Source organism: Liolophura sinensis, chromosome 1 (assembly GCF_032854445.1).
Source record: "Liolophura sinensis isolate JHLJ2023 chromosome 1, CUHK_Ljap_v2, whole genome shotgun sequence".
Lineage (NCBI taxonomy): Eukaryota > Metazoa > Mollusca > Polyplacophora > Chitonida > Chitonidae > Liolophura > Liolophura sinensis.
Window position 1 is genome coordinate 79754983 of NC_088295.1, and position 13917 is coordinate 79768899.

Genomic DNA, 13917 nt, shown 5'->3' on the forward strand with positions numbered 1-13917 from the left:
TCCATATTTGTTAATGCATTCATAATGCGAACTGCCCACCTACCTAGCGAGATTGCCCACGGTTAACTGTACTCGGCAAACCACAATCGCAACCATGTACTTCACTCTATGTTAACCACAATACCACCCATGCATCTTACGCACAAACCCACTTTGTCTACACGTAGGTCAGCCGTAGACACTTTCATATAAAGATGTGCGGTAAGTTTGCCTCACTTTACATATGACCGATGGATTAGCACGCCAGCACGTCGCAATGGCCCAGGAGCCTCCCGCCAATGCGGTCGCTGGGAGTTCAAGTCCAGCTCAAGCTGACTTCCTCTCCGACGTTGGAAGATCTGCTAGCAGCCTGCGGATGGTCATGAGATTCCCCAGGGCTATGCCAGCTTTCCTCTCACCATAACACTGGCGGCCGTCGAATAAGTGAAATATTTTTGAGTATATATCTTTATATATATACAGGTAGATTATTTTTGTGATGGCTTGAATTAATCTTCGTATAATCTACCTGACGTAAACAATCTATATGAACATCACACCTGGGTCCCTAAAGATATGTTTGCATGTTTGGTTGAGATTTCCAGCACGATCTCGTGGAAGAGAACGCTAACAGAACTGTATTATAGGTCTTCACGCAACACGAGTATATATACTCCATCGCCTAACTGACGTATAATTTTCCCTGTTCGAACGAAGATACAGCTGTGTCGGGCAAGCGGTTTGTCTTTATATGCCGAGGTACCATGGTTTCTTCTGGAATCTGTCCCATTTGCTTCAGCTGTAAAACGGCCTAAAACCCCAAAGAATCAAACATATATGTGGTAAGCATTATAACCGTCTATTTTCAAGAAAGGTCCAGCTCCCACTTCCTAGTTTTTAAACAAAATTACCCATACCTTTACAACCATGCGATAAATCCAGGTTCATGAGAGAAATTACGGATCATGTGAGAACTTCAAGTTTATGTGGGAATTTCAGGTTCAAGTTTATGTGGGAATTTCAGGTTCATGAGAGAAATCCAGGTTCATGCGAGAAATTCAGGTTCATGAGAGAAATCCAGGTTCATGAGAGAAATCCAGGTTCATGCGAGAAATCCAGGTTCATGCGAGAAATTCAGGTTCATGAGAGAAATTCAAGTTTAAAACTATGTTAGTCTTGTTACTCTCCTTGCTTGGTGTTCACTGTATCAGGAGATTTATCAAGTATTGGTTTCTCCGGTGCCATGTAGTAAGAAATGAGCCTGCTTAGGGTGTCCTATCAGGTGTTAAAATAAACAATACGTAACAGTATTAATCACTATGAAAGAATTGTTAGAATAAGAACTATAACTCGCTTCCATTTTGAACAGCCAGTACGGTGCTTTGCGCTATGTACATATATTTTGAAAGGAAGCCTCATTTTGGGATTTAAGTCTAACGCGACTAAACTTTTCATACAGCTGGTTTCACATACTCATCACAAAACATCGTGAACGTTTCCTAAGACTGTTTCTATGGTTATCTGAAAACAAGACATTTCAGCGTTTTGGTGGCTTCTTCTCAAGGGAGCCTGAGTGAATGGTGGAATAGCCCACATGTTGAAGGTACTGGTCGGATCTGGTGCACAAGATGTGGACATTCCGTTATAGATTAGGTAACGTATAAAACAGACGAAGAAAATTATTAACTTTCTGTGAATATTAGCCAAGCAAAGGATATATAAAGAGATGTCTTCTCGCTTTTATTAATGGCATTTAAGAACAATAACAGTGAAGGGGGTTCTTATAGACAGTGTAAAACTCAATACAATACACACCATATCATGTTGAGGTCAGTGGTCATACCCTGTATTATAGGCAATGAGTTCTGAACACGTCAGCATGCCGGTTTAAATTATGTATTACCCATGTTAATATGCATATTATTGATTACATGGTTCCACTTCATTACAAATGCTTTGAAACGTTTAAAAGGAAGAGAGGACAATTTTACCCATCTTTGCTAATGGAATACAAACATTGATATGACCTGTAAAGCACATTACTAAGCACATGCGCGTGGAAATATTAACCCATCTTTGTTAATGGAATGCAAACACCGATATGACTGGTAAAACAATACTTAGCACATGCGCATGATTCAAAAGCAGAGTTACCGTCTGGCACCAAATCAGTGTAAGTGTGGTAATCCACTTAAGTATCTACTCATAATTTAATACAGCTCAATTCCGTCCTCAGACGAAATCAGCTGGCTGGAGTCCTCTGGGTCTAAAGGGATATCCACACAATTGATTAGCTTATACTTGGCCAGGAAGTGAAGAAGCCAGATGTGTTCCAGCTTAAACTCGGGATACACAGATCTGAATATTGGCACAGCATTCTCCCGTAGCTGATGAACACTGACCATACCAGAATGTGTATATGCGTCTCTCAGCCAGGTGGCCACATCTCGCTCAGCTTTGATCACATTCTCAAGCAACTCCGGCCTGTTGACCAGACCAGTGTACGGACAAGACTTCACAACTCGCGTTGTCCAGCGTTGCACATTGGATTTGGCTATATCGAATTCAATCATGGCGGATTTCGGTCCCATCTTCAGAGAATGGCCGACAACGGCTAATTTGAATTCCCGGGAGTAGTTTCTCACCACTCTGGTCTTCTTTTGTGGGCAGTGCATTTTACGATGGACTTTCCACTTGGCCTTGGCCTTGGAACTTTTGACTGAGATGAAAAACAGAATAACACATTATATCCTCGTTAAACGGATTTATTTATTTATTGGATTGGTGTTTTACGCCTTACTCAAGAAGATTTCACTTATACGACGGCGGCCAGCATTATGGTGGGAGGAAACACACGACCATCCGCAAGTTTTTGACAGACCTTCTCACGTAGGGCCGTGAAAAGTCAGCATGAGATGAACTTGAACTCACAGCGACCACACTGGTGGGAGGCTCCTGGGTTATTATGCCGTGCTGGCATGCTACCCCCCTCGGCCTCGGTGTCGATGTCGGCTCGGTGTCCGTTGACTTTGCTTGGGTGCACGATCCATTATTAACGGTGTATATATTGTCTTACATATTACTGCATCAGTGAGGCATGCTTCGGTCTGCTATACATTATATTGCTATAAACGGACACCGTCTTAACATGGCCGAAATAGCGATAAAAATGACGTTAACCCCCTCCCACTCTCCAGAACAAACACAAAGAAACACTCCACCACAGTTGCCACACTGACGTCACTTATTTGGTATAGGACGTCTTCGCAAAATGTGTTTGTGTGTGTGTGTACTATAGGAACTAATTATTAACAAAAATGGGTTCATACATTCGCCAGAATCATAAGTATACTTCTTATAATTACTTGCAATGTAAATAAAGAACAACCATTGCTAGAAGACAGAAGTCACTAAAGTAACCGATAATTCATGACAGCACAACAGTCACTTATCCTCATGGTGTGATACAGAAAACGATGACCCTCGTCTCACAGGTGTAACACATAATACAAGACAGAACAAAATAGTCACTATATTCACGGCGTGATAGAGGAAACGATGACCCTGGCCTCACAGATCTGATAGATGATACAAGAAGATAGAACATAGTCACTATACTCACGGGGTGAGACAGAAAACGATGACCCTGGTCTCACCGATGTGACAGATAATACAAGACAGAACAACATTGTCACTATATTCACAAAGTGAGACAGAAAAAGATGATCCTGGCCTCACAGACGCGACAGATAATACAAGACAGAACAACATTGTCACCATACTCACGGGATGATACAGAAAACGATGGTCCTGGTCTCACAGACGTGACAGATAATACAAGACAGAACAACATTTTCACTATACCCACGGGTGATACATAAAACGATGATCCTGGCCCCACAGACGCGACAGATAATACAAGCCAGAACAACACTGTCACTCTTCTCACGGGGTAATACAGAAAACGATGACCCTGGTCTCACCGATGTGACAGATAATACAAGACAGAACAACACAGTCACCATACTCACGGGGTGATAAGGAAAACGATGATCCTGTTCTCACAGACATGATAGATGATACAAGAAGATAGAACAACATCGTCACTATACTCATGGGGTGATACAGAAAACGATGATCCTGGCCTCAGAGATGTGACAGATAATACAAGACAGAACAACACTGTCACTATACTCATGGGGTGATGCAGGAAACGATGACCCTGGTCTCAGATGTGATAGCTGATACAAGAAGATAGAACAACATCGTCACTATACTCATGGGGTGATACAGAAAACGATGATCCTGGCCTCACAGATGTGACAGATAATACAAGACAGAACAACACTGTCACTATACTCATGGGGTGATGTAGGAAACGATGACCCTGGCCTCACAGATGTGATAGCTGATACAAGAAGATAGAACAACATTGTCACTATACTCACGGGGTGATACAGAAAACGATGATCCTGGCCTCACAGATGTAACAGACACAATCTTTGGCATCTGGTCTCCATCTACCTCTGTCATGTCCGCAACTTCATCTTCCTCATCAACTTCATCGTTGGAGTCCGATCCTACATCAGAGGCACAGTCACTAACAACCTCTTCGTTTTCTGGTGAATTCGGACAGTTCATATCGTCTTTCTGAGAGAGGGGAGAGTTCACTGGTTGAACGGGCAAAGTCATGAAAATTTCGGGGCTGGGTTCTACTTCCGTGGAGGATGCCTTCACCAAGTTTGAGAGGAATGTTGAGGCTGCATGGGACGGTGAAGACTCCTGGAAGCTCGATTGAGAGGTCTTGATTCGTTTAGACAAGGGAGTTGGGTAAAACCCAGAAGATGCGGAGCTGAAGATGTTTCGGTCGCCCGAAGAGCTTCTGTTCGGTTCGGCAATAAGCGAACCACCGTCCAGATCATCAAAGGTACCAGAATCTTTCTCACTTAAATCCGAGCTGCATTGTGGTCGTTTTCTTGTGTTTCCCTCGTAACTTCCGCTGCGGTTTCTCTTTATCCTTTGGTCATCAACAAACAGGTCCTGGAATCTGTGCTTCCCATCCTCTCCCTCCTGACTTAGTAAGGGAAACATCCAGGCTGTGTTTCCAAAATCAGACTCCTGAACCAAGTGCTGTATCTTCGACGACACATTCAGCAAACAGCGACATTTTATTCCCTGCATCCAGTCCGGATGAGATACTACCTCGTGGGAATCTGATACAAAATTTAAAAAAAAAAAAAACAGTTGTGGTACTGTGCCTGGACCAGAGTGGTCTCCTTTTAAGAAACATCTGTTCAAAAGAACATTTGACACTGCAGGTCCTGTTCATTTATTTCAAACATGCCTTTTTGTAAAACCAATAAAGAGGAGGTTTGTTTACATGACTAATAATAGCGACAAACATCGATCAATTATATAGAGCACATATACTACGTGCAACTAAGGTGAACATTAGCTTCTCACCTTTTTGCTAAGTTGGTATTTGAATGAAAAAGTCTCCTTTTTAAAGTCTCCTGCAGGCTTTTAATAAGGCTTCAATTTTTCCAACTAATAAAGATTCAACATATACACAAGTGTTTTTAAAAAATGCGGACACACAGAAATGCAATTATAACCCATCTATTACTGATTTTCACTTACCTAGTCGCATGCCTCCTTGCAGCTTATACTCGGAAAGTTTCATGTCGAGCCATACCGCAAACTGAGACAACAAAGGCGGCTGCTGATGGAGGTCCTCAATGATCGCCGCAAACTTTTGCTTGGCGTGTCCGATGCTCACGCCCATTATCGAGTAAGCAAACTGTCGCTTATACTGAAAATATAACGTGAAATCAAGGCTAATATTTACCTCAGCACATGCAACAATACTTTCCACTACACAACTAAAATGAATGAATGAATGAAAGAATGAATGCTTGGGGTTTAACGTCGTACTTAAGTATTCAGTCATATTGAAAACTTTGACAGCCTTTCTGTAACTTCTGAATTCGGAGCTTTGCACTAGAAAAGTGCCAAGCTCTTTGCATACACCCCTTAAAAACTCCAAGTCCCAGTGTTGATCTGGGTATCAATCAGAAAAGACACAGCGAAGACCGTCCAATCAGAGACAAGATGTTCAGTCTGCTGACTGCATGCTTTGCACCCTGTTTATTTACCTTATACAAGTGGTCCATGCTTATTTGACAGTTCATATTATCATTTGTATCGGAAACAACTTTCACATAAGGAGAAAATCAAACCACGTACAAGACACGATGCATAACTTGACCTATTCCCAAAACAACCTATTTATGCCGGAATGGGTTTGTTGGACTAACTACCAAATATAACATGGTATTTGGCTTGACCCGGATAAAGTAGGGTTCGTCTAAACAGAATTCACACTGTAGCCTGCGCGAGGAATTTACTGTCCCCAAGTAGTACAAAGATCTGACCTTAATGTGACCAGAGCTACAACTGAGGCTCTAGCTCTAGATGCTTCAAACTCATTGTCCACTAAAATGGTCAAATATACTTAAGCTTTAACACAGAAGCACACAAGAAATCTATGTACCATGCGGACATGTCACTTTCCTACATGTACAATTTATCAATCCTGCTACACACACAAACAACCAGTGTTGACACAAAATCAAGTTATAAGTCTAATACAGAAAAACACAATGTTTTATACATGAAAATGAAAATAATATCTACAATTTGACGACGAGGAGCCATTAGGTGTGTGTAAATATATTGTGGTAGGACAAGCCCATGCCGAAGACACCAGGCATGACACCAAACCTAGTAACATTATACTGACACCAGGCCAACCAGTTTTGTTTCCTTGTTCTAACCTCTCAGTGCTGGGCGACAAGCGAGGCAGCAAAAAATGATCATTTTTAAAGTCTTGGGTATGATCCGCCCCGGGTTTGATCCTGGACAATGAAAATAAAGCGATACACATGAACAATATGAATCGGCATTCAGAATGTGTTCAGCATGAGCTATATTTTTTTCTTTCTTTAAATGTGTATTTATATGATTGTTCAATGTCATATTGAGGAATTCGTCACTTATACATGTCGAAGGCAGCCAGTTGATTAGGTGGAGAAACCTGTAGAACCCGGGATAGACCACCGACATTTTCTAACGTGTAACATATGCTATTATAAAAAGAAGGCAACGCGGTCTGCACCAAACATCATGTAAGAACACATGACAGAATGCCATCGATTGCATCTTACGGCCACGTGAACAACGGAAGCGGTGGAAACCTAGAAGATCCCGTATCCGAGTGAGCTGAAGATCGAGCCACTGAAAACAGCACCTATACAAGCTTGTTATATATAGCTCTTTTCTTGGCCTATGATCATGATCATTTCTTGTTATGATCATTACTTGCCGTCAGATTCTACTAGTATACGATGTTGCCCCATTTGCACTTTCCGATAAGCAAATCAAATCGGTCAAATTGATCTCTGAACAAGTAATAATATGTTATTCTTTTTTTGCTGTCATTGTGAACTACCCGTTTGCTTTACGAGCTAGACTAAAACAGTGACGTATTACAAAACAAAAAAAAGTACACCGCTTGATTAGCTTGTTTTAACTGGGCAATTCTTTCCACCGTACCGCCTTTCCAAAACCTACAAGCTAAGCTTTGTTCTGTAACCTTCTATTATTGAGTCCTGGCTATTTAGTGGATGGTTTTGGTAATACAGGCCATTGGGGTGCATGAAGAGATGTGATCATGTTTACACTATAGCAGACAATGTAAGTTTTTCTGTTTGTCAAATATAAATTCCGTGCATGTCATAACACTCCGAACGGAATAACTAGGATAATTTTTATCAGCGACTTTAAATTTTGTTGCTAACGGACCCGCCCCAGAGAAAATTTGGCACCAACCGACTAAAATATCTGGGTTTTCCGATAAAGATTATTTAGTTCAGAAAACAAAGTCATCTGACCTGATCGGCTGAGTTATCAAGGACGCATAAACTGTGGAAAAAGTCCTTTTTCTACTCCTGTGAATCACGAAACACAGCAAGTCTTCAATGACTACGTCAGTTTGATGAAATGACTCAGTTTTCTGAGTTGAGTATAAAGCTCTTGGAAAAATCGGATTTGCATAGGATTTACTGGGAAAATCAGATTTGCATAGGATTTATTGGGAAAATCAGCACTATAAGTCAGCTGATTCTATTACAGTGCAAAATTTAGGTATGTATAACCCAATAATAATTAACAGGAATGTCATTTTCAGAGACTTCCCAAAATAGGTTCATATACAAGGCGTCGGATGAGGTACTCTTTCCATGATACATATGAATTTTTTGCAAAGGACCCCCTTACTAACAATGTATACGCGTAACATAATTACTCCTCCCTGGTCCCATGTCACAAGAAAGTGTCCCTACGTGCTTTGAACAAATATCATGTAATTCGAGAGGCATGACACTCATAACATCAGTAGCCTATCTCGTCATTCTTTACTCGATCAGTTTTATCTGCCATTGATATTATGAGTGTATCGAGAGGGATGTAGATTACAAGGTTAAATTTACAAAAGACAATATTCAGTATAGACGACAATGAACATGGGCTGTAAGGTTTCGCATATGTCTATAAAGCGCAAATGTCCTTTGTTCCATATTCGTTTGCTTCGGTATGGTATGAGGCGTCATCCAATGTCTTCAGCGATAAGGTGAAACAGAATATTGATCCAGTCAGCTGTCAGATCCCCTCGGGCTTACAAAACAAACGTCAGGTACGGCATCGATATCTGAGGAACGACAGCGATTATAACTCCAGACGTTACTTGCTGGGTCTTGCAGGAGTGATAGTTACGATTAATGTGCATATATTTTGTCTCTACGATGCAAACCTTTGATCGTTTGAAAACAAGAGTTTGCTAAATATACTAATCTCAGTATTGATGCCTTGTTTTACGACAGTCACATCTATGTAATAAGCCAGAGTCTTAAGAACTCCAAACATACCTCTCATCTAAGGTTACAGATCCACGAGGTTTTCAATGTATGATTTGGCATGGCAATATGTTGGATGGAGTCTTAGCAAATAAATGCATATTAATAAAGAGAATGATTACACACGTGTTTCGCAGTTTATTACTGTGTTTTCCCCGCATACTTCAGAATATTTTATTCATACAACGGCTGTCAAGATAATATGTGGAAAATTGTGGAAAATATGTGAACAGGGTTCCAGGTTCCACCGCCGTTCTTTGCTAGGTACATGCCAACCTTCTGACTTAAGGCCGCAGTCGGCAAAGCTGGGGTTGGATTCGAGCCCGCGTCCTAACTGATCAAGATCCGATTGGCTTTAGGATGTGCCATACGTCGTGCGCATGAGCAAGAGAGGGCCAGATAGGAAAATTAAAGTATTAAAAAGCGTTTGATTTTATTTTAAAAAATGAAGGAATTTATATTTTTATCTGATTGTTGATTATCGCCATGCTCAGGAATTGTTTCTTTGTACCATTTTATACTCCTGTACACACAACAAAATGTCACATAACAATATTTCCTTCATGTTTAATATACAACAACATGTTCAACAAATCTAAACCGTTTGTTTTGCAGCGTCCAGTACTGAAAATGGTGCACGCTTTGTCGTTTCAGAGAAATGCTAAAAATGCCCATTCTTTTTTTACAGCACAATGGTCACGTCTTTTCCACATCTAATATATTGACACTCTCTTTCACAATTTTCACAAAATATTCAATACCTTTGTTCATCGTTGCCTTTTTGTGATTGTTCAGCGCTAAAAAAAAATTTATTTCATCATTGCTATGGTATGTTCATGTAATGATTAATGACTGGGTTAATTCGAGTGTGATGCGATGTCTGGACGTTCAATACAATCTGAAAATGCTTTCTGCGAATCTGAAAAATGTTTTCGGCGAATTTCTAACGGTGAGAGCAAAATGTTGAAAAGAGTTTTACTTCCTGGTAGTATACATCTGCCATTGTTTTCCGGTGGCAGTTTAAGGCACTTAGAGTATGTTGTGTCATCCAAATCTGTTGGATATACCTAATAAATTTTCATTCCACAAGTAGGTGAGCTTTCAGGGTGAAAAACTGTCAAACTATACAGGAGGAAATTACCACAGCTCTTAAGTATAACATCTTCGCACACGAAAACAATGTCTCCGGCATGCCGGTAGGTTGGTTTGAAAAGCGTAATGGGTAAGGAACGTAAAGGCTAAGGTAAAGAAAACGAATCTATAGGCCTTCCTACGAATACCAAACAGCAAAAAAGGCAGGTTGGTCAGCTTAATACTTCTTAGTCTGTCTGCTTCTTTCCTTACACACTTCGTCGTGAAATGTCTAACAGTGCACGCTGTACCATCTTACGTCTCCATGGAAACGCCATGTGAACTCTTTAAGCTGGTTTTGGGGAGATGATAGAGAACGAATGGCCACAATTTCTCGTGCTGCTAAATTAACCCTCGAGCTGCTGGTGGACCTATTCGTGGATGGCATCAGCGGTCATACATCCAGTACAACGACCATGAATAGGAAACTTTAGGTTTTCTCCCGATGCTTGAAAAGTAAACTGTACATTTTCTCCAGACAAATAATAAAAGTAAATAACTTTTTGAATGGTTGGTAACTAAAGGGATAACGCTGGCATTTTTTTCCTTATGTTTTGCCTTCGATTACGTCGGCGTATCAAGATTCTTATAGCAACTAATGAACTTTTGAGGAAAAATAATGATACAAATTTAGAGGAAACAGCTGACACCAGTGACCAAGGCAAATTGTACTGCTGGACTCAAAATAACACTAACAATACAATCAATCAAAGAATGCGTACTGTGCTTTTCGGCAAGAGATTAGAACTCGAAATCTAGTAAGTTTGCATATTGTGATATATTTAATGTACACTAATGTGTCAGATTAAAATTGGTAATTGTGGTATTTCTAAGCTTGGTGTTCTGGGATAGGCAAGGCACTGGCTGGGGCGAGATCTAAATATTGAAATTGTCAGAGATGGTCAACAGACATGTCAAGCCACTGAGGCCACTCACGGCGTTCCAACGAGGCACAATTTGAAATATACAGAGATCATTTTGACTTCATTAATTGTAGTTTTACACCGTTCTCAAGAATATTTTGCACATACGAGGGCGAGCTGCAGTACGGTGGAATGAAACCGGGCAGAGCTCGGGAGAAAGCCACGACCATCAGTAGGTTGATGCAGACCTTCCCACGCACGACCGGTGGGAAACCAGCCTGAGCTGGACGGCATTAATACCGAACTCCTACAAATGACGATATTAAACCCGCTCTCATACAAGTCTTGATAAATTTAAAGCGAAATAATGTTGAAATCGACCTTAAGCCGTAAGCAAGCAAAGCAGCATGAGAACGATATGCTATCTCGCGTGTGTTTTGTTTCCTTTTCTGTGCGAAACCAATAAACCGCAGAAAGCATCCAGTTATATGACACAGTACTGGTAGACTAGATGGATTCAAAACAGACAACATAAAACAAAAATAAAAACAAAGACTCAAAATATGAACAAAACTGAGGGATGTGTCACAGCGGGCAATTGGCAGACAGCACTCATCCCCTGAAAACTACGGGGTCTATGCCTAGCATTAAAAGGGTTAATCGCCTTCTGGCTGTCGTATGCGAGCAGAAGCTGTACATCGAGTAGCGACGGCACATCTATGGAACCTCGTCCAGGCTCAAGTGAATAGACGGGAGCTCTGAAAATCGATACCCGCAGCGAGGCCTTCCGCAGCGTGGTTTGCGGCAGCGCGGGATAAAGCGTGACTATGAGTGCAGATGTGGACCCAGGTGGATCCATGACCCGGCTCAGGTTCTTTGTGTATCTGGCTGGGATCAGCGACTAAGACTCCCCCCAGGCCCTACTGCATCAGAGAAGCATGGGGCTGCGGACTGAGCCTTCCCTTCCATCCAAACGTATGCAGTATAACATCGTACGAGCGCTGTACGTATTTGGGTCATAATGGGTGCCTCATGGAGAACGGAGGCAGGTCCACGGATACTGACACTGAACAATACTATATAAACGTACGACCAAAACATTCAGAACAAGACAACTGCTAGCCTGTCCCATACACAGAACAAGCTTATGCTTACGCTGATCCAAACAAACGGCGAAGCTAAGTAACACAAATAACGTGTACTCCACTTACCACTGGAAGATTTTCAGTGCTGAGTAGTGCGTGTGTTCAGAGCCTCACGTACATCCGCGAGAGCTGGGTCTCCGAAGTAAACGTGGGCTGAGGCCAATGTATAGTAAGTAGGTCGACTCGAATCTCAACATGCACTACAGGGTCAGTCGATCGTGGATCTGTGCATACAGCCGGGGTTATTCTCGCACTGCGAGTCTCGCCGTCTGGGTCGACCACTTCCAGATAATGGGCCAGTCTAAGAATATCCGCCGTTTGACTTGGGCCCGTCCAAGAGGGTACTCGACAATCAAAATCATTGATTCACTGGCAGAGCTTTCGGGTGTATAGAATCCCACCAAGGACAGCTTCCTCTTTCAGTCGTGACATATCGATAGAATTTTGTGTGGTCTAACATACAGAACATAAAGGGCATAACATTGACCACTGGCCGGTTTAAAGGCTATTTATTGTTGTAAAAAACAATAGACCGATATTTTGAACAATTAAGTCGGGAACATTGTAAATATCACATTTTTTTTATACAACGTTGCTTTCAAAACCATGTGCCATTCTTCAGTAAACCTGATATCGTTTTGAAATAACCATTTGTCCTGTAATCATTTGTCATGTAGGGTCATGTACCGGTCGGCACGATTACTGGCATAGTGTCTTGTACTGGTCGGCGTAAAAACCTATACATGTATTTCGGGACTGACATGTGCCATGTACTGGTCGGCCCGATGACTAGCAGCTGTCATGCACTGGTCGGCCCGATTAATGACAATGCACTGCGACTGGGTGGGAACGTCATGTATGGAGCAATCGGCATGAAGGTGTATTAGATAAATAGGTTTGCAATGGAAACTGCTAGTAGGAATTACTGCAGTCAAATGAACAGTGTATAATATTGAAAGTGACGTTTTAACGTTGAGTCTGTTGAACAATGTGTTTGATCACACGAGTGCTGGTGCCAGTTAGTGTTTCACCCATGTTACATACCTAGAGATTCCGACACGAGTTCTGGTGCCAGTTTAGTGTTTCACCAATGTTACATACCTAGAGATTCCGACACGAGTGCTGGTGCCAGTTTAGTGTTTCACCCATGTTACATACCTAGAGATTCCGACTGATTGGTGGCAAAAAACTTCTTTCAGATTTACATCAAAACGGTAAATGGCTAACCACTGACTTATTGTGTGCCTTACGCTTAAAGCGTCTAAAAAGTCAGCGATTTACTATTTGACATAGCCATTGCTCAGTGCAATTGTTGAGCTATCTAGTTCAGAATCTCCGCCTTCTTATGTCGTTTTCTGGTTAAAACTCTGATAATTGTTTTCTGAAGAACACGGAGCTGTCTCAGTATCTCATACAGAATGAGTATGGACAGTGTTAGCTCCTTAGCTCCTTCACATCGATTTGTCAGTCACACCGCTTTGTACGGGGGCACATTCTATATGGAAACACTTGTTGGAGATTCCACAATGGCCTGGCATGGATGGGAGGAAGTCTTATCTGAGTATCACTCCGGTGGAGAGGGAGAGGGTTGTGAGGATGGGGTGAAGGCTGGTATGATAGTCGGTGTGTGTGTGTTGGAGAGTGCGTGGGAGCCACAGTTCTTGTCTGGTTTCATAATTAAAACCAAAACTTAAAACTTCTGCACCTGAGACCGGATTCCATTAGTGATTAATGTTTGAAAATAGAACCTTTTATAGATAAGGAAGGATGGGTACCCTTGTCTGAGGTGTGAATGTGCTTTTTGTCAAACGTATACCACAACCATGA

The 13917-nt window shown here is 41.6% G+C and overlaps 1 protein-coding gene across 1 annotated transcript; it reads right to left on the minus strand.

Moving 5' to 3' along the window:
* Window positions 1-1718: 1718 nt before the first annotated feature.
* LOC135461817 (uncharacterized) lies at window positions 1719-5718 on the minus strand. The gene is made up of 3 exons (XM_064739063.1): window positions 5620-5718; window positions 4428-5192; window positions 1719-2698 (listed from the first exon to the last, which is right to left on the minus strand). Exons 1-3 carry the CDS (start codon window positions 5660-5662, stop codon window positions 2190-2192), a joined length of 1317 nt encoding a protein of 438 aa, XP_064595133.1. The 5' UTR covers window positions 5663-5718; the 3' UTR covers window positions 1719-2189.
* Window positions 5719-13917: the final 8199 nt, after the last annotated feature.

Bases quoted from the DNA above. Each gene is read 5' to 3' on its own strand.
- LOC135461817 (XM_064739063.1), bottom strand. From the start codon at position 5,662: ATGAAACTTTCCGAGTATAAGCTGCAAGGAGGCATGCGACTAG. The intron at 5,193-5,619 runs GTAAGTGAAAAT...ATTTTGTATCAG, and splicing joins GCAAGGAGGCATGCGACTAG to ATTCCCACGAGGTAGTATCT. The intron at 2,699-4,427 runs GTGAGTATAGTG...TTTTCATCTCAG, and splicing joins ATCGTTTTCTGTATCACCCC to TCAAAAGTTCCAAGGCCAAG.